The sequence below is a fragment of the Delphinus delphis genome, chromosome 5 (genome assembly GCF_949987515.2).
Source record: "Delphinus delphis chromosome 5, mDelDel1.2, whole genome shotgun sequence".
NCBI lineage: Eukaryota > Metazoa > Chordata > Mammalia > Artiodactyla > Delphinidae > Delphinus > Delphinus delphis.
In genome coordinates, this window is record NC_082687.1 from 38,220,859 (window position 1) to 38,242,991 (window position 22,133).

The window sequence follows — 22,133 nt, forward strand, 5'->3', positions numbered from 1 at the left end:
CTCAGCTCACATTACATTTATCCTCCTTTCGGTGGATATAAGGTCCTAGATTGGAAATCATTTTATTTCAGAATTTAAAAATAATTTCTCCATCATATTTTAGATTCCTATACTCCTAGTAAGAAGTCTGAAGCTACCTAAATTCTCCATTCTTTCTCTGTGGCCTGTATTGTGTGTGTTTGTGTGTGTGTTTTATAAAAGCATTTAGAATCCTCTCGTTGGCCCTCCTCTTCTAAAATTTCATGATAACATGCCTTGGAGTGGACCTATTTTTATTCATTATGCTGAGTACTCACTGGACCTGTTTAGTCTGGAAATTCATATCCTTTAATTTTGAGAAAGGTTTGTGAATTGTTTATATAATAATATCCTCCCCTCTGTTTTCTCTTTCTTATCACGTGTACCCCTAAGACTGTCCCTCTCATTTTCTTATCTTTCCTCTCTTATTTTCTGTCTTTGCTTTTTTACTCTCTTTGCTAGGAGAGCTTTTTGGTTTTACCATATATTCCTTCCATGGGTTTTTTTTTTCCCCCCCATTTGTGACACGATACTTTTAATTTCTAAGAGATTTTTTTTTCTTTTTTATTGATGTCTTTTGCTTTCCTTTCATGGCTTCTCTTAACTCTCTGAGGTTTCTTTTTCTTTTCTTTTTTTAAAATTTCTTTTCAGATTTTTATCTTCCTCCACAGTCTGTTTCTTTCAGGTAGTCTTTTTTGTTACTTTATTTTTGTCTCTTTTATATTGGAGAATGTCCTCCTGTGTCTCATCCTTGGCCCTCTACTGCTGTATAAGAATGGAATCTTGGAAAGTTGCTGGGTAGCTTTGTAATTGTGGCTGGAGCTTGCCTGGGCCTCAGCCTAGGGTCATTTTGCTGAGCCATTCTGTTGACCATCTTTCCCTTGAGCTAGACAGAGTCCCCAGAGAGGAATGTCCAGTGTTTACTTAGACAGTATACGTCTGACTCTGAACATTTTAGAAGCCAGTGTCTGAGGACCCTCAACATTTAGTATCAATACATAAGCTTCTATTTTATCTTCATGATGAGCCCACAACTGTGCCTGGTTTAATGTCATTGTCCCCCCTCCACCCCAATCCAAACATCCTCTGTTTTTCTTTTTAGTGAATAAATCTCTAGTCTACTACCCACACAGTAGTGGGGATCTGGGGGTCTAGCTGCTCTTACACAGACTTCACCAGTCCTTCTGTGTACAGTCCCACATTTACTTCTGCTTCTAAAGGTACTTAGTGCCACCAATTCCTGAGCCTCTTGGAGGTTGTGTTGTAGTTAGCTGCTTTTTTGTGTTTTCCTTGTACTTGCTTTAAGATTCTAGAGTCTGCTAAATCAGTTCCCACTAATTTCTCTGCTGTTTTAGTATCCAAAACGTTGTTGTTTTCACCTTTCCTATTTTCTTTGTACTTATGGGTTTATGATTTTTTTAAAAAAATCCTTAAACAACAATTTTAGTGGGTGTATTAGTCTGCTTGGACTGCCATAACAAAAATATCATAGACCAGTATAAAACAGGAATTTTTTTTCACAATTCTAGAGGCTGAAATTCTAAGAGCATGGTGCCAGCATGATTGGTTTCTGGTGAGATCTCTCTTCCTGGCTTGCAGATGGCACCTTCTCAATGTGGCCTCACCTCCAGGAGAGAGAGCTCTCTGGTGTCTCTTCTTATAAGGGCATTAATCCCATTATGAGGGGCACACCCTCATGACCTCATCTAAACCCAATTACCTCCCAAAGGCTCCATCTCCAAATACCATCACATTAGGAACTAAGGCTTCAAATATGAATTCTGGGGGGGCACAATTCAGTTTATAGCAGTGAGGTTTCAGGACAGAGGAGATAAATGCATGTGCTCAACCTTCCATCTTTAACGGGGGACCCATTATGGAGTCTTTGGAGCAACAGCCATTAAAGTATTTTTAGATTGAGGACAAAATCTCTTAATCAGAAGCTGTACATTATATGAATTGATGTATGGATTTTAAAATGAGGCAGTTTTAATTATATTTGTAGTCCTTGAAGCAAGTCTGGTGAGAGATGGTCAAGATAGTTTAAGGTAAACTTCCTGTCTTTTCCCTTCTCCACCAGAATGGGATTGCATCCTTTTTTTATCTTTATTGATTTCAGTTGTTCCTATACAAGTGAAAAGTTTGTCTTAAATATAAGATTTCTGTGTTTTATGCCTTTTTAGCTATTTTAAATAGGTAGTATGAAGGGAAATTTCTTTGTCACATGTTGACTCCTGTCATTGCATTTTCTTTTTTGAGTGACAGCCCTAGATTAGAAACAAAAATTCCAAAGCTTATTTATACTCTGTTCACTGTTGCTGTCTTTATGAATACCTAATCTGCATGTTTGTAGAAAAACATTTTTCTACATTGGAGATTTGTTTTCCTAAATCTCTTTACAGTTTTATATCCATAGGGAAATAATGAAGAGTATCTTAAATGGAGGAGATGTCTCATTGTTAATTACAATAATAGTTACATACGTTTTTTTTTTTTAAACTTTCTATTTTGAAATATTTATGGACTCACAGGAAGTTGCAAACATAGAGGGAGCCCCTTGTGCCCTTCCTTCTTCCATTGGTGACATACTGTTTGCCAGGTATTTTAAGATACATTTTTTCATATCATGTGATTCCATGTAAGTTTTAGTTTTAAACTTTTGAAATTCGTTAACTTCAGAATCCAGTGAGATTCAATTCAATTTTGTGTAAGTTTTACCTCCACAAGAGAAACCTTTCCAAATCACCCTATCTCAAATATAGATCTTTTATCCTGTATCTCCACACCAGTGAGTATTTATTCAGTCACCTTAAATACTTCTTTAGAGGTTTGGTGTCATCTGAAAGTACCTTGTTTATTTACTTATTTAATGTTATTGTCTCTTGTGTTCACCCCTGTAAAAGAATGCTTGTCACAGATTAGGTGCTCAAAAAATTTTTTACTGATTTTGACATAGGATTTCTCTGTGCTCCCCCCTACCCCATTATGCTTTAAGAGTTAGAAGAGTGTTAGAAAAGCCAGCTTACTGATGTTTAAGAGAGAAAAGCATAGTTTTGGAGTGTCTCCTCTGTCAGCCTTGAAGAACTCTGGCCTTTGGAATCCTTGTTCTCTTCTTTCATTTTTAGTTTTGAACATTGGAAGTTTCTTTTGATCAGTGCTGTTATCAAAAGTACTTTCATGGAGATTTTTTGATATTTTGATTTTTCTAGTAAAAAATTCTAGATGTTGAGGATCTAGGTACATCCTGAATCATCTTTCTTCTTGCATATCCCATTCTAGTTTTCAGATTGATCAATTGATTTCTATTGTGGTAAAAACACTAACATTAGATCTGCCCTCTTAACAAACTTTTACATGTACAGTACAGTAAATTGTAAGTACAGTGTTGTACAGTAGATCTCTAGAACTTTTTCATATTACACAACTGTAACTTTATACACATTTATCAGCAACTTTCCATTTCTTCCTCCTCTCAGCCTTTGGCAACCACCGTTCCACTTTCTGCTTCTATGAGTTTGGCTGCTTTCAATACCTCACATAACCTTTTATTTTATAGGAAGTTTTCATTGAAAGTAATTTTTGTTATGATTTACATGAACATAATTTTTCTCCAAAAAGAAGCAGGTGGAATGAGTCCTCTATTATTCTTTTGAAAATTGGCTCTATCTGTTGTGCATCAGAGAAAGATTATTTTTCCAGAGCTCCTCTGAATTCGGTGTGAAATACTTACTTTGTTTGTTACCTAATCACCATTCACATATCAAGTCTTTTTACCAGATCACTTCTAACATTCACTGTAGATATCTCAGTAGGAACCATGCTTATTGGCAATTATATTGTTTAAATCTATCCATCAGAAGTTAGTAAAATTTTAGGTAGGTCAATGTGCAAAGTGGGTACATGGGCTGATTTGTAATACAGTAGTCCTCTTCTCTCTGTCTCTCTTAATTCTCTTGGTTATAGCCTCCCTGTGGTTTTGTTAAAAATCTATAGTGACTTTCAACTAATTTGAAAAAATATATAATTTTGTAGCCATATTGTGTACAGGACATGGCTTAAGACTTTTCCCTATCTCTTCTAGTTATTTGTTAAGTTCAGCCATGCAGTCTGTTTAATTCTAAGGTCAGTCACATGGTCGATTTTACGTCATTGAAAGAGAAAATTCCCACCTGTGTAAAAATAGTATCTTCAGTTTATTGTTAATGACTTTGCTGCATGCTAGGTACCACTGTTAAGCCCAGTGCTGTAATGCCCACTGGGCAGCGGCCCAGTGATAGAGAAGCCAAATGATGCTGACCACAGTTGGCACCTGGTGCAGCATCTTGTGGTGGGATTAGTATAATATAGTGAATCCCCAGTTAGACAACCCAGCCTTTCTTTTTAAACAGAAAAACAGTGTGCCCCGCTGTCCTCCAAGGATTTCAAAGCCACAACACCTTCAGGTAATTTCATTCCCAAGGTGTGATGATGTATTATCAAATTGAAAGAAGCATGGAAGCTATGAGTCCTAATACTATTTTTCTCACTAACGTGGAAGTGGTTTTTTTTGGAAGGGAGGGGTGGGAATGGGCGTTTAGGGCTTGGTTTCTTCGTTAATGAAAAAAGTGTAATAGTACTATTGATGTGTCTCACATTATCATCCTGAAGCATAAGTTTGAAAATGACTATGCTTTAAATGGACTTTGCAAAAGGAAAAAATATTGTATTACACTTATTATTAATACGTTTTGTGTTCTGGTTGTTCTGAATGCAGTCTAATTGAATTTACTTACACTCTCTCAGTGTAGACTGGGAACTTAACATTTCCTTTAAAACCGTCTACATATTCTTATTTAATCTAATAATGAGCTCTACTAACTTCATTTCTGCATTTTTTTGGCCTAACTATGTGTACTGTAATGCAGCATGAAAGCTAAAGCTTAAATCAAAATGATTTGGCAACTCTCAAGATGGGCTGATATTAATATGTTCTTTTTATTATAATCTTAAGTTAAATCAGTCTTTAAATTTGTATTTGTTAAAAATTGGTGAAAATAAAAGATCATAATGCTCTATTTTTTGACTAGGAGCGTTTTTCAAAGTTTTAAGAAATTCTGTGGTTTATGGAGGTTTAATATGTTGTCTACATAACTTTTTAAAGATAGCACTAAATGTTACATACTTTTACAATGAGCTTCTTGATTTATTTAAAATGATAACTCGGAGATCCCATCAAGTTGTTTTGTATGGCAACCTACTGAAATTAGTAGGTGAAAGTAAAATAGTTCTTCTGAATATGTTTGATATGTAAAGATAGTCTATTTTATCAATGAGAGTTTCCAATCTCTCCTGTATTATTCAGCCACAACTATTGTCAAGACTTCTTTGTGTGCACCTGTAATTCAAAGCCAGATAACATAATTATACATTATTGCTGATGTAACTGAAGTCTCTATCTTCTTCTCAAAAAGAGCAGTTGTTATTATTAAGTTGGTAAAATTGTTAAAGGGACACCATTAATAATTATACTGTCTTGATCCTTTTCAAGGTTTATTTTCATACGTATTATCTCATTTAATCAGCTCAGCAATCTACTGAACTGTTGTAATGTTTAATAACAAATAGGACATTTTTGAAAATACATTGTCTTTTCTTATCTTGAGGAATATCTTAATGTTCATTGTCAACCAAAACGAAAGAAACCACACACTTTTGTAAATGCCATTGATCAGATAGATATATGGAACTGTTTCAAACCAAGAGTACATTTTTGGTGTTTTGGTTCTCAAAATAACCATTGGCATTCATTGTTCATAATTGGCAACTTGTTGAATAGCAGTGAAAAAACATATTTGTCCAAACTTCTTTTAATGTTAATAGTGTTAAGTACTATGGGTGGAATCTGGAGTCACTCAAAATGTGTCTTATCTGTAGGTTTCTAGATTCTCTACCAGGGAGATAAATTCGTTTATCTTTTAAAGTAGGCTTAGTTCTTCAAAATATTTTTTTCCCTCTGTGAGAGACATAGGTGGTATTGATCAGTTGATTTACCAATCAATGTTTCTTTTTTTAATGAAATAGAATTTCATTACATTTGTGTAATTGTAAAATAAAGCAATTTGAAGACTGCAGGTGTTTTTTTTTAAGATGTTGAGTTACGAAATTGGAAATGCACAATTTCAAACCAAAGTCGCCTGGTTACAAAGAAGCCTAGGAAATGAAAACATAGCATGTCAGCCTTTGATTAAGAATTTTAGCCAACTGGTAAGGAGCTGTTTTCCTTACATGAGCGTTTAATTACTATCAAGGAAAGACTGCTCGTGTTATATAGCAAATGGCTGGGGTCCATTGTAGGCTTGCAGGAAAAATTTGCAGGTTAGTTTTTGCCAATGATCTTAAACCATGGTTGCTAAAGATGGTTTCTCAATGGCATTCTTTTATTTGTTTTCTTCTTTCTCTATTTAATCAGCCTTGAACATTGCTTTCTTTGTATTACTCCCCTTTCAAAACTTTCAGGAATCTCTGTTACCCATAATAAATGCAAACCTCCTGATGTTCTTGAGAAGTTGAATTCAATGTGTCCTTCTTTGATCTCCCTGGGTTGATTTATTCACTCATTTAACAGATGTTTATTGAGTGCCCACTTATTGCCAGTGATGTGCTCCGTACTGGGGATCAGCTCTGAACAAGGCTGACAAAGTCTGCTCCCACGGTGTTTGTTTTCTAGAGAGGGGCAAGAGACTGTAAAATTAGTGAGCATGAATACAGTAATTTCAACATTTACCAGATACTGAATACCCGAAGTAAGCCAGGGTTCTGTTGACTTCTCTTTTCCAGTAAAATTTTTTTATCACTATCTTTTACAGGCTAAGCAGGCTGGATTTGAATATAAGTTCTGTCCCTGATTCTAGGCAAATTACTTATCCTCTCCATTTCTCAATTTATATTATAATAAGGGGTCTAAGAATAGAAAATAACTTACAGGGTTCTACATAAAGATTAAATGAGTTGAATCTGCAAGCACTTAAAACAGTGTTTGTTGGGCTTCCCTGGTGGCGCAGTGGGTTGAGAGTCCACCTGCCGATGCAGGAGACGTGGGATCGTGCCCCGGTCCGGGAAGATCCCACATGCCGTGGAGCAGCTAGGCCCGTGAGCCATGGCCGCTGAGCCTGCGCGTCCGGAGCCTGTGCTCCGCAACGGGAGACGCCACAACAGTGAGAGGCCCACGTACCGCAAAAAAAAAAAAAACAGTGCTTGTTGTACAGTTAAGACTCAGTAAAAATAAGGTATCTTAAAAAATTTTCCTTTAACATGTTCTTTCAAATGGAAGTATATAAAGATGAAATATGTCCAGCACAGTATCATGTGTAAGTTTTGTATCATTCAATTATTGAATAAAACACTTTTATCTTGATTGTCTTAAATGTCTTAAAGGAAAGAATACCTCTAAAGTAACCTAAATTCTATTCTACATCCTGTGTCTTTATGACGTGTGTTAAGTATACGTTTAGTAACTTAACATGTTGGTTTACAGTGAACAGATTGGACTTATTTTCTGACTTTAATTCATCTACTATTACAATGTAAAAATTGATGAACTCTGTGCTGATAAAATTAAATGCATGGTTAAGGATTTATCCATTTTCCCTTATCCTTAAAAACATAATCAACTAAGTTGACTTTCAAAGATTCTTCCAACACTACAGTTCTATGAATGACTCCCTCACTGTTTATCTCTTCCTAATGTCAGCTGTTCAGGTCACCCCTTGTGTGTATCACTGAGCCAACCTCTTAATTTGTTTCCCCCATCAATCTCTTTGCCCTTAAAGTTTGTCATACACATCACTCTAAATTAATAGTCTTAAAATAATCCTTTCAACATCTACTTTGCTCTAGAAACTACATTTGCTCCCTCTTGCCCAAAGAGTCAAATACAGACAGCCCTTAGCTTACCTTCCTTCGTAAGTAGGCATTTTCTGTCACTACTATTGATATTAGACTCTAATTCTCAGCATATGCTCTTCTAGAATGTGAACCCTATGTTATTACAGTTGTTCCTCTTGATCATTCCTCTAGCCACACTTTTGTTTTAATACAGTGTGCCTAATCTCTCTGTTTCCATCCCTCCCTCCCAGTTTCTAGAGAGACTTGTTTTACAGGCAGGTTTAACTCAAATTTCCCCTGTTCCATGACTCTTTTTGACTAGTTTGTGACGTACCTTTTCCTAAAATATATAGGTTGATTTTTACATTTCTGTATTGATATGATGACATCTACATATACCATTAAAACATTGCTCTCTTTAACATATTTTGTACGTGATTTCTCTCCACCTAATGACTTTCCTTTGGTTTTATAGAGGCTGCAAGTCGGGCCATAGTCCAATTCTTGGAAATCAATCAGAGTGAAGAAGCCAGTAGAGGTTGGATGCTTCTGACAACAATTAATTTGTTAGCATCCTCTGGTCAGGTAAGTTCTTGGCTTTCATGTTTGAAGAGTCTTTTTATCCTCTTGGGATTTTGTGAAATTAAATTTATCATCATATCCAAATAAGATTTTATGATAACCTGTGTATTCTTCTAATTCTTCTTACACATTATTTCATGCTTCTCACAACATCTCTATAAGGAGGTTAATGTTTCCATTTTACACATGAGGAAATGCTTAAATTAGAACAGTGTTTTCCATCTTTGTCACATCATAGCACACATAGAGCATGGTACCATTTGTACAGCACACTGGGCAAAAAGATGGGCTACCTGTGGCTGGAGGGAAGTAGCCCAGGAACTGCATTTCTGTAACCATGTTAGGGAAACTTTGACTTGGAAGAGTCATCTAAGATTCATCTAAGGTCACTTAGCTAATAAGGAATAAGTGACATGGAAAATACTTTAAAATTTTTCTAACTTTTATGCAAAATAAGGAAATATTGTCATTTTCAGGATAATACATATTTCCTTCCTACTTGATTTTTTCTGGAGATTGCTTTTTTTCCCTTTAAATCAGGTTTAAGCATCTGTCATGATACATATGGCATGTAGTCATTTATGTGCTGTTTGAATACCCGATTTGTGACCTGTGATGTCTTGGGGATGAAGGAAGTTTATTCAGCCTTCTAAAATCCAGAGTATAATTACCTTCAAAGTCCACACGAATCTTGAGAATGACTATTGTCTAAATTACTATGGGCTTTCAAATACCTCATGGAATTTACAAAAGTAAATGTGACACCAATCATACTACTGTGACAGGCCACAGGAGAAACAGTGCACATTTCTTAGTAACCATATCCTGAAACCAGTTACTAGCCTAAAGTAAGCAGCACTAGAATTTTTTTTCTTTGGAATGGCCTGTTTCCTTTTTAATTTGCTGGATTTTTGTTTCGTTTTGTTTTTTATTTATTTTATTATATTTTAAATTTTTATTTTATATTGGAGTATAGTTGATTTACAATATTGTGTTACGTTTTGTTTTTTAAATCAGAAAACGAATAAGACCAACTTGTACTGATTTACCTGGGACTATCTGAGTTTTGGCATAGAATGCCCACATCCCAGGAAACCCCTCAGTCCTGGGCAAATGGAGATGTTTATTCACCCTAAGTACTAAGTAACCTTCAGATAGTCCTAAAGTAGACCATTGTTTTCATGTATCTATGGCCATATCAAGTGACTATCAAAATACCAATTCTACTTGCTATCGATGGTAACTATAAATGCCTCTACGTTACTGTACCAAAGTTTGGTTTGGGTTAGAATAATACATAAAATAATAGTGTTTAATTGGAATATTTCTAAGTTTTATTCATGTTTTCTGTAGATGCACTATTTTTCTTTCTCTCTTGTGAGCATAGACTGTGTCATACCATAACACCTAGAACATGGTAGAAAATCAGTAAATGTGTATTAACTTAAATGTGCACAAATGGATAGACCAATTTAAAAGCATAAGAAAAGAATCAGGAGAAAAGAATCACTTAAAAAAATTACAAATGTTGCCGATTACCGGTTTGGATACCCAGTTGTACTTTTAATCTATCCGTTATAAGATGAAAATGAAAAATCATATCATTTTGCTTAATATGAAAGGATAGCTAGTAATAGTCTAACTGGAAAAAGACATTTTAAAAAGAAAATTCAGTGTTATGTTTTTTTGTGGGTTTTTTTTGCGGTACGCGGGCCTCTCACTGTTGTGGCTTCTCCCATTGCGGAGCACAGGCCCCGGACGTGCAGGCTCAGCGGCCATGGCTTACGGGCCCAGCCGTTCCGCGGCATGTGGGATCTTCCTGGACCAGGGCACAAACCTGTGTCCCCTGCATCGGCAGGCAGACTCTCAACCACTGCACCACCAGGGAAGCCCCAGTGTTATGTTTTGAGCTGACTTTCTTGTTTGCATGCTATCTTCTGTTGGCAGTAGTGAGATAGAGATGACAAAAACATGGTCCTGAATCAACATGTAGATGACAGAGATGAAGTGGATGAAGATAATACCATAAAATGCAATAATGGGCTATATGTAGTACTATGAAAATAGAAATGGAGTTGTAAATTTTGTAGGTGAGGGTAGGAAGAAAGATGAGGAATTAAAGAAAGTTTCAGGCATGAACAGACGTTTAAATTGAGAGTCAGATGGAGACATGGGGTGTCTAGAAACAATAAATGGTAGATGAGAACTGCAGAGAGCTTTTGAGTATTAGAAGAGGGAAATGATAGTGGATATGTAGAAAGGGGCCAGATCTTGGAAAGGATTGTTCCTTAGGCGCTCTCTCCTCCCTGTCACCCGGCTACTGCATTAGTTCAAGCCCGGCCGTTCTTACAGTACTAGTTTCCTAATTGCTCTCGCCTTCCTGCTCTTTAATCTATGGTCTATACTATCACCAGCTAATTGTCTAAAATCTGATTCTATAACTCCTTTGTAACACTTCATTGGGTCTCCAATCCCAGCAAAATAAAAGTAAAAGTAAAATGGGAGACCACACGCATAGGTCATTGAGCATGTATAAACCATGGGCCACTTAACCCGCTCTCTAACCCCAGACAGGGTATATAAGTGATGAGCCTCAGTTGCTCCCTTTGTAAAGTAAGGAGCATATAGTAATAAAATCTACCTTGTAGGGATGACTTGAGAAATAGGTGAGAGCATGTATTTAAAGTGCTTAGCTTTATGCCTGTTATATAATAAACACTCATTAAAGATTAGACATTATTATTGTGGCTTTTCAGGAGTCAGCAGTTTTGGACTCAGGTTCCTGAAACATTCTGTACCATGTGGCCTAAACTCCTGTGTATCTTCCAGGTGATCTTTCCCCTCTTGTTTTAATTCCGACACTTTTCCATTCTACTCCTGCCAGTGGTGATCATTCCCTTTTATATTAGCCTGAATGTACTACCATTGTTACACATAAGAGATTAAATCATAGTTATTAACAAACCTGCTTCTGCTCTAGACTACAGTCTTCTGAAGGGCAGGAATCCTTCATCATTGCATGCCGAGCTCCCAACACACTGACTGACATACCCTAGGCATTCAGGAAATGTTTAATGTCAAAATTAATAAACAGATCAACAGATGATGCTAACCTGTTGATCTCCAGCGTGGAAGAACTTTCTGTTCCAAACTGTACCATGGAAAGATTTTTATAATTATTATAGCATATTTCTTAACAGTGCTGAAATGTTCACCATAAGAATGTCTAAAATTTCTTCCTTTAGTAATCTTTGAAAATAATGTAGAAATTTTTTTGTGTCAGTGATGGCTATATCCTTCAAGTGCCCTTCTAACCCTAAGAATCTACAATAAAAATAAAAGTGATAGTAAAGCAACTACTAATATATAGTTTAGTACCCAGTGTATCTTTGCATTTGTTATATAACCCTCATATTAACCCTAAGCGATATGTACTATTATATCCATTTTATAGGAGAGAAAGGTGAGGTCTAACAAAATTAGTTTGCCTAATAAGTTCATGGTTAAAATCTTTTCTAAATCCTTAAGTTTATGTTCTTTGTAACATGCTGCCTCTTAATAGTCAACCTAATAAATACCTTACTAAATAACAAACTTCTCAATATTTGGTTACAGCAAATTTGTCCAAATAGGAAATACGTATTTGTCAGCATGGAGTCATTTTCATTTTTTTTCAGGCATTTAAAAAGTTATTTTGATATATAATTTTCTGGCTTAAAATTTGAGCTTACTTAGCTACACCAAGTACAGTTATGTCTATCTGTCTATCTGTCTATTCACTTATTTATCGGTTTGTTTTCCAGAAAACCGTGGACTGCATGACAACGATGTCAGTGCCTTCCACCCTGGTTAAATGTTTATATCTGTTTTTTGACCTTCCACATGTGCCTGAGGCAGTTGGAGGTGCACAGAATGAGCTACCTCTAGCAGAACGTCGTGGACTACTCCAGAAAGTTTTTGTACAGGTATGGAAGGTGCTATTTGCCTGGCCATCTATACCACTCTATTTAAAGTGTAACAGGTACACTCCTTAAATAGATGTCCTGCCTATTCCATTTTTTATAGTATTTCATGCTGTTTATTATAAGTTCACTTTATCTCATCTGTCACATTTCCTTTGAAGAATATTTAGATGAGGGATTAACAAATTTGTTTCTCTGAACAGAGGTTACCTTTGATATAGCAAAAACATCTCTAAAATGAACTAAGCAAGGAAAACTTTTATTGACAATATAATTAAGTTTTGCATAATATTTCTTCTAATGTCAAGAAATTCTGTTTTGTTGCTGTCTATATATAGGAAGTCCTTAGCCTATAAATATTTAGCTTAGAAAAGACAGTTTATTTTAGTGGCTGCTGCCACCTCCTCTGCTCCCTGCCTATAAAGCCCTTCTTTCCCACTGTTGCCACTCTTCTTTTAATAGCATTAGCAGATTAAGTATACCTTTGTTAGCTAGCCTGGAGATATTATCATCATTTTGATATCCTTTCTTGGGAGAAAATTTTCAAAACAAACAAACTACAAACATTTAGAATATAATCTGTCCATGTAAAAATACATGTTTGACACAAGACGATAAATACTGCATGGTTCCATTTATAAGTAAAGTGGTCAAACTTTTAAAAGTAGAGTGTTGGTTGCCAGGGGCTGGGAGGTGGGGAAAAGAAAGTTGTTGTTCCGTGTTACAGAGATTCAGTTTTGCAAGAGGAAAATGTTCTAGAGATGTGTTGCACAATAATGTGCATGTAGTTAACACTACTGTACTCTATATTTGCGTATGATTTAAGATGGTTAAATTTTGTTATGTGTTTTTATGCCTCAATTTAAAAAACCAACACCTGTTTGAGTCCCGTTTTCTGAAATAAGATGCCAAGGATTTTGGGAAAGATTAAATGAATAATAACCAAAGCTATGGTTCTCTGCTTCAGACATAGTAGACATGAAATAAAAATATTTATTTTTTAATAAATAAATGTGATTCCTGCTGTTGCCACCACCAGCGCCATAATCTGTGAGAGTAGGAAGAGAGAACAGAGACGACAGTGGATCTGCAGTAGGTGTGGTAGAGTTGGGGACCCATGTTGATGACACCTGGTGTAACTGGGGTTGTTGCTCCAGGAATGCTCCAGGCTTTGTTGAGGTCTAGCAATGAAGATCGGGAAGAGGGAGACCAAGATGGTTTAGAAAGGAAAAGACAAGATTATCAATAAAATACTAATTCAAAAAATATTTATTCAACACTTGATTTATTAGATACTTTTGTGCTGGTGTTTAGCATCCCTTATCTCGTGTTAATTTACAAGACAATCCATGTCTTCAGAGCTTCTGTTTTCCTCAAAAATGATGATGTGAGTGGATGGCAGAAATGGGATTAGACTTGAGGTTTATCTAACCCCTCAATTAGATTGGATGAGAAGAGCAGTGGGAATAAATAAAAGAGTAAATCACATAGGAATTAAAGCTATTTTAAGACATTGATGAATGGAGTGGGTTAGTCTTTGGTAATCAGACTAGAGCCCTGTTTCAATAAATCCCTTCTGTAGAACTAATTAATACCTTAGGCAATAAATGGAAGCTGAATTTTTTTTTCTTCCACTTTTATTGAGCTATAATTGACTTACAGCACTGTTGAAGTTTAAGGTGTGCAGCATGGTGATTAGACTTACATACATCATGAAATGAGGACCACAGTGTTTAGTGAACATCCATCATCTCACTTAGACACAAAGTGAGGAAGCTGAATTTTATATATTTAACACTAAATAAGTAGCAGAGATTTTTTTCCTAAAACTTAATTTTTTCTATATCTGAAAACACTGGGTGCTGACTTTGAACTAAATGTGAGATTCACTTTAGCATATTGGAATCATTGAATGTTAAAGGCCAAAAGGAACTCAAAAGAAAATTTAAATGAAACGCTTCACTTACAGTTATGGAAACCGATCCACAGCAGGTGCATGGCAGTGATTAGAGCCCAGCTCTCCCACCACCTAGTCCAGTACTCCTTTAGTGTCTCACTTACCTTTTTTAGTTCCTCATTGCAGGCTGGACATTGTTTTCATCATTTTGTCTAGAAAAACAATGGGCACAACTTATTAAATGTTTTCAGAACACATAGTGTTTATGATAGATGAAATCCCTATGTTTATATTTTGTGACAGATGGTTTCCTGGGACCTTAGCAGTTGGTACTGCTTCATGTAGGCTTTTTTTTTTTTTTTTGCTTTGCATTTGCATTGATGTGGCCAATTACTGCTCTGCCACAGTTCGCTGGACTTTATAACAGAGTCCCTACAAATAGAAGTGGTTAGTGTAGGGGCCAAAGAGGAATGAGTAGACTCTTCAGTTTTCTCTTCTGTAAAATGAAAGGATTATACTAGATTATTTTAAGAAGCTTTTGCCTTTGAAGATTAAGAACTAGTTATCGTAAGAGTCAACATCAAGGAATTATATCTAGCTTATTTTTGAGGACAAAGATTTGATTTGGAAAAAAGTATTTTATTTTCAGGTTTGTTTTTATGTTACAGATTAGAGAAATGACATCTGTCCCTCTAATCACATAAGGGTAGTGTGAAAACCAACAAAAAGTATAATCAACAATACACTCTTCTGAGCTTTTTTTTTTTTTTGCTGCAATTGATTATCTTTTTTTCATATATCTTTTTTGTTGCATTTAACACATATGGAAAAAGATACACATGTTACACGTATGAATGGAAATTTGGTATCCAACAGTGTCTCCAGACATTTTTTTGGTGGGGGGGATTGCCTGCACTTACAGATTTTATAAATATTTTGTTGTTTCTCTGAATTCTTAATTTTTTTCCCTGGTATTTGGCGGCTATGAATTAGAAATTCTTGTATTTAAGTAAAATTTTGCATTGAAGGAAATAGGAAAAGGAAGACCTAGCTTTCTCGGACAAAACATGATACTTTAAATACTTTTTTCTGTTTAGTAGTTTCCGCACAAATATTAAAATACTCCAATTTTATTTTATTTATTTTATAAAGTTTAAAAAATATTTAGATGAGAAAATTTAGCACAGAGAAGAAAAATTAACTTTTTCTGACACCAAATCGAGATTAGAAGAAAAAGGTCCATCGAGGGCAGAAACCATAGCTGCATTCCCCAAGTAGCAGGCCCTTAGGGCTGTAAACACTTGTGCAGTGTGTATTTTGCAAACCATAGGTAAGGAATAAGTTCTCATTCCAGGGTTTAAGAAGTGTTGAATCATGCTTTAGAAGATTTTTGGCTACTAGACATAACTGATACTTCTGAATTAAGATGATTTTTTAGTTCTGATATCCCCTTCTACTTTTATAGAAGTTGGAACAATTTGAGAATACTTTTACTTTTAAAAAACCTATTTCTACTTTCTTGTCTCCCTAAAGCTGTTCCTTTTAGAGAAGAAAATTACATTTCACTTATGACAAACTAAGAGTTAAGGAACCAAATTATCGATAGAAAACTAGAGTGCTGATCTTGAAAGTTAACCTTTGATTTATTCCGTTTCATGGTAGGGTGAAGCAATGCAAAAAAAAAAAAATACCATGGTAAAGAGAGGATGGTAAACATAGAACATTTTTTTTTAAAAAATAAGCTGATAAAAGTAGAGGTGATTAACTGTTTTACCATAACACACTTCTAAATTGTAGGTGTCTTTTTTAATGTTGCCTAAGTTAAAGCACTCATCATTATGGCTTTAATGATATCGCTCAGTACTAACCCTGAACTTTCAGAGTTTTTAATAATCAGATCTAGTCCTTTTCTAGCTCCTCCCTTTCCCCAACCATTCATTTATTTATGTACTTATTTTGTTTGTTCTTTAGATCTTAGTGAAACTCTGCAGTTTTGTTTCTCCGGCCGAGGAGCTGGCTCAAAAAGACGATCTCCAGCTTTTATTCAGTGCAATAACCTCTTGGTGCCCTCCCTATAACCTGCCTTGGAGGAAGAGTGCCGGAGAAGTCCTTATGACCATATCCCGACATGGTCTCAGTGTCAATGTGGTGAAGTATATTCACGGTGAATATCTCGTAATGTATTCATTTTAGGTGCTCTGAATTTCCTCCACTTTTCTCTCCTCATATGATGGGAAATTTGTTTTTATCTCTCAATTCTCCAAAGATTCTATTTTAAATTAAAAGTATATTTACCAGGAGAAAAAAATTTATTTTTTATTTGTGAGGCATTTCAGGTATAAGAAATTCTCATGTTCCAAATGATGGATATCTACAAGAGTTAAAATAACTGCTTTGTTATGTAAATGGTCAATTGTAATATAATGTAAGTTCTATGTCATAGCCTATTCTTCCCTCCTTTTTTGCTGAATGAAAAGTTCTTTTGAGAAACTATAGTTAAAGTCTTTCTGAAGATATTTCATAAGTAGACAACCTGTCCAATGCAGCATAAATAAAATTAGGTAGATTCTTTATCAGCACTGAGGAGAAATTGTCCATTCTGTTTAACTCATATATAAATATGTGTCAACTATCCCTTAAAATGTCTAATTAGGAGAAATAGACAGTTGTAGCATCTCAAATAGTCCATTTACGTATATATATATAGATGTGTATATATATCTCTCTATATATATAGATACAGATATAGATACACATAAACTGAAAAATCTTTCAAAATAATTTTTAGTACAACTATTCACTTACCTGAGGTCAGTGAGTCATTCATTGTTTCTTGCCTCCGTTGTTATGTTAAATCTTGTTAGCTTTTGTTACGTGACACTGGGTTTCTTAAGACAAATAAATTTCATTAAAGGTAAGAGAGGAATGTCTTCTTTGAAACACCTCCAATCCCAAAAGTTATTATGGGGTATAACTGTGTTTTAAAGTAGTAAATATATAGTACAAACATAATTTTTAAAATTTTATTTCCTTAAGTATTTTTGTATGTCAGTAGTCTATATTCACTCTAATTATAACTTTTAACTAATTAGTAGATTTTTCTTCTTAAACTTAGAAGATAGTTTTTTTATTTTTTCCACTTTTTACTATATTCATAAAAATCAAAAGTGTCATGTCAGCAGGCAGTCATTTTGTTGAATAGTAAAACATCTAAATATGATGTAAAAACTGTAATAAATGTCAACTAATTTTTAACACTTCCTGTATTACTCTTTGTTTACTACTTAGAGGTAGAGCTTCCTCAGTCAATTTGAATCTTACATTGGCTTTTAGAATGTGTAACATTTATCTTACAATATTTTATAGATACACTAAAATTTAATGTTTTATTAAACACCAGTTAAGAATGAAGGAAATTTTCTTAAGCAGTTGACAAATTATACATATATATACTTATTCAGTTCTTTATTTTTACAGAAAAAGAATGTTTATCTACGTGTGTTCAGAATATGCAGCAATCAGATGACCTGTCTCCCCTAGAAATTGTTGAAATGTTTGCTGGACTTTCTTGTTTCCTCAAAGATTCCAGTGATGTTTCCCAAACTCTTTTGGATGATTTTCGGATATGGCAAGGATACAGTTTCCTTTGTGATCTCTTGCTTAGGTAAAACCCCATAATTTAAGAATATATTTTAAATTTCTACTTAGTCTTTTCATCAAAGGAAACAATGTAGTTTGGGCTTATAGGGAAGAAGAAATCAACCAATCACTTATTTAATGTATACTTTATCCTCTTAGCTTTAATCACTTCTTTTTATTCCTGTTCTGTCAAGAGAGTTCAAAGTACGAATTTAGAGTTAATTTGGAAAATGTAGGCTGCAAACGTGGAGTCAATAGTTAGATGTGAAGAAGAAATCTGCTCTTCTTTAGTAGCTGAGGGAGAAGAGTTTGAATGAACTAATTAACATCTTCCTGAAGTGTAAACTCTTCTTGCTTAATTATATTTTTGATTTTCCTTACCAGTAACTCCAGTGTTACTATTAATGTAGTTAATAACAAGAGTAATTTTGTAGATTGAATGAGACATTACAAATATATATATAAAACAAATGTCAGTCTAAAAATGTTTCACTAGCCTTCTTTTTCATCCCAAATGTTCCATGTATATACTGGGAAAATGGCTGGTTACAAGTTTATTAGGAAGAAGATACTCTTGTCTTGATAGTTGTTCCTGGGCCATTAATTATTTTTAAATCATTTGATTTACTGTAAACCAGCACTATTTTGTAAACTTTATTTCTAACACCAGTTTGACCTCATTGCCATTACTTAATACTAGGCAACCCCCAAGAATATAATCTTGCATATATATCCTAATTTCCAAACGAGGACATATGAAAGTTTATGAAATAACTAATTCACATTACTAATTGATGCAGTCCTTTGAGAATTCAAGAGCCTTACACTCATTTACAAAATAATTTCACTTATGTTTATTGATCCTCAAGATATAATTCTAAGGCACACAAAGTTTTATGCATGTTAGTGCTCCTGAATTCTGGTATCTACTAGCTGTCCCACCCTCCACTCCCCAAATCTACGGTTGGCTCTCTATAGCCATTAAAAACATATCTATTGCGAGTTTATACTAACACGGAGAGGCATGTGCATAACACTAGTTAATGAAAGAAACAGGTTACAACATTCTGTGTATGGTATGAAAATATTATTAAAACTTTTCACATTAAAAAAAGACAACCTTAAAGGAATTAAGACTTTTCAAAAATTGTTAGAGACTCTCAGAAGTTTATTTAAATGTATTCTAATGCGAGTATTTGAATTAATTAATGAAATACAGGTAAAGTCTTACAAATCTTCCCAAGGAATTCACTTTTTAAAATTAACAGAGGAAAGCAATTATACTCCAGTAAAGATGTTAAAAAAAAAATTAACAGAGAAAATTTCTTAGGAAAGAAATGGTAGATAAGGTTTTTGGTTATAAACAGTGAAACTTTTATAACCTTAGAGCCTTAAGGAACTTAAGAGATATTTAATCTAATCCTTTTATATTATAGAGACTTTCTATACCAAAGATTAGTGATTTACCTAAAATAATACTGTTAGTGGCAAAATCAGCATTTATCAGGTGTCCCGACTATTGGTATAATTTCTTTCAAATGCACCATCATATCTTATAATAAAATTTGTGGATTTATAAAAATAGTATGTTTTCATATAGGAAAAAAATGTAAGAAGAAACTTCTTGTAGTACTCTATACATTTATATATTGCATATAAAATTGAAATTTTCTTTATTAAATTTGAAAATACAACACAAGAGAAAATATATTTGCTAAATCATACTTTTCCTAGATTGGAACAAGCAAAAGAGGCAGAATCCAAAGATGCCTTGAAAGATCTGGTTAATCTGATAACTTCCCTAACAACATATGGTGTCAGTGAACTAAAACCAGCTGGTATTACCACAGGGGCACCCTTTTTATTGCCTGGATTTGCAGTACCTCAGCCTGCAGGCAAAGGTGAGTCTTTTTTTTTTCCCCCCATTCTGAGCCACTCAAAGAAATAGAGAAAGAATGAATTAGTCAGATTTTGATTGCTCTTCATTTATGTTATTTATAGAAAAGTAATATGCTGTTTTTCATTAAAGTTGGTACTTTCTGTGGTATAATTTCTTGAGTGACAGTCTTTAGCAGATCAAATACTTGAATATAATATGAAAATATTTTTTAAAGCAGTAAGATTTATATTTTAGTATTTCATTTTAATGTTCAAACGATTTAATAATCCAAACATGCCTCTGTCTAATGTTGACACTCACACATTTCCAATTTATGTGGATGGAACTTGATTCACACTCTGATCTCTATACCTGTCTTTATGTAAGAGGTATATAGAAAACACAGGTGTACATGCTTATATTTTATTTAAGCAAACCTAGGTACAGAGAAGTTACATTACATATTTTCGGGTCAGAGAATAATTTTTATAGTTCAGATTTCCTAACTTTGGTTCTTCATCTAGTGATCTTTTACTAAGAAAATTTATTGTATAATTAATAACAATTATGTAAGAGTGCAAGCTAGTTTTATTGTTTATTTTCACTTTTTAAATGCATAATAACCATTCTGAAAGAATCTGAGCCCACAGGCCTCTAATAGTTCCTTTCACATTATTGTTACATACTAAGTATTCAATACAATTATGATATTTGCATGTAAAATTTAACTAGCCAAAAAATATCAGTATGTCTGGTTATTTAAATTTCACAGTACATTATCTATGTATTTTATGACATAGAAGCTAGCAGTTATAAATTTTTAAGTCAGAATAAATAGATATACTAGAAAATCCTAAATTTAATTTACTGGAGAAAATTATATTGAAAAGTCACAACTTAGATTGAAGTTGTCAAACTTCCATAAGATGTACTGTCAGTGTATAGGTTATACAGAACTTTTTAAATAAGCAAAATCTAGGAATATCTTACTGAGCAGTTCAAGGCTTCATTTTATTTAATATTAAGGAACAATATTAAATTAACTCTTCTAATTCGTAGACTCTAGCTTGAGTATTCTACAATTAACTCTTTCTATGAGTTCAAACTAAAAATAGCTCAGCAATATATATCCTATTTTAGATTTCATTGTTTCATTTGGTTACTCAATCTGCTTGTAACACTGACATAATATTTAGTTACAGAGTATAATTTTGAAATTACACTACTATAATGAGATAATTAATGCATCTAAATTAACCTTCTTCATATGTCTGCCTGATCCATAACAAGGATGATACATACATAACCTAGCACCTCTGGGGGTTATTTTGAGAATTCAGTGACATGTTTATGAAAACAAGGTTAGCTAGAAAGGACGTTGCCCTAAGAGTCAGAATTCAGGTAATCATGAGTGATGTAACCTTTCTAGATATCAATTTCTTCTTCAGAAACATTGATGTAATATTCTATAAAATGAATGGGTCAAGCTAGATCATTTTAAGTTTCATTTATAACTTAAAATTATCTCTTTCCCATGACCTACTTTGTAGAGTTATTATACAGGCTAAAGTAGATAGTTCTATTCCACATAAAGGGAATGTGGAATATATTTTATTTTTTGTCAGCAGTATTGAGGTATAAGTTGTATATATTAAAATGTATACATTTTAAGTGTTGAGTTTGATGAGTTTAGGTAAATATATGTGGTTGTGCTGTCACCACCATAATCATGATATGGAATATTACCATCCTTCTAAACGTTTCCTTGTTCCTTTTTGTATTCAGTGCCCCCCCTCATTATCCCCTTGCCCTGGTAACCACGGATCTGCTTTGGTTTTGCCCTTTCTAGAATTTCATAAACTAGACTCATAAATTATGTAGTTTCTTGTATCTGGCTTTGTTCATTTTCAACATTTATCCATGTTATTGCATATATCTGAAGTTCCTTTTTAATTCTGGATAGTATTTCATTGTTTAGATATCCTGCAATTTGTTTATCCATTCAGCAGTTGATGGTGTTTATTTAACTGTCATGAATAAATGTACCAGAAACTTTCGTATAAAACAAGTCTTTGTGTGGACATATGTTTTCATTTCTTTGGGGTGATACCAAGCAGTGGAATTACTGATTCATATGGTAGATGTATGTTTAACTTTATGAGAAACTGCCAAACTGTTTTCTAAAGTGGCTGTCCCATTTTGCATTCACATCAGCTATGTATGAAAGTTTGCTTTACATCCTCAGAAACACTTGGTGTTATTAGTCTTAATTTTAGATATTCAAGTATGTAAT

General features: G+C 34.1%; 1 protein-coding gene across 6 annotated transcripts in view; it reads left to right on the forward strand.

Annotated features, from left to right (window-relative positions):
- The window catches only part of WDFY3 (WD repeat and FYVE domain containing 3), a 261,777-nt gene that overhangs the window by 102,145 nt on the left and 137,499 nt on the right, over positions 1-22,133 (forward strand). For all 6 annotated transcript variants that reach the window (XM_060012227.2, XM_060012222.2, XM_060012224.2 and 3 more), the window contains 5 exons: positions 8,357-8,466; positions 12,267-12,428; positions 16,294-16,486; positions 17,800-17,986; positions 19,696-19,862. In XM_060012227.2, coding sequence (XP_059868210.1) covers positions 8,357-8,466; positions 12,267-12,428; positions 16,294-16,486; positions 17,800-17,986; positions 19,696-19,862 — 819 coding nt within the window. The remainder of the gene's footprint in view (positions 1-8,356; positions 8,467-12,266; positions 12,429-16,293; positions 16,487-17,799; positions 17,987-19,695; positions 19,863-22,133) is intronic.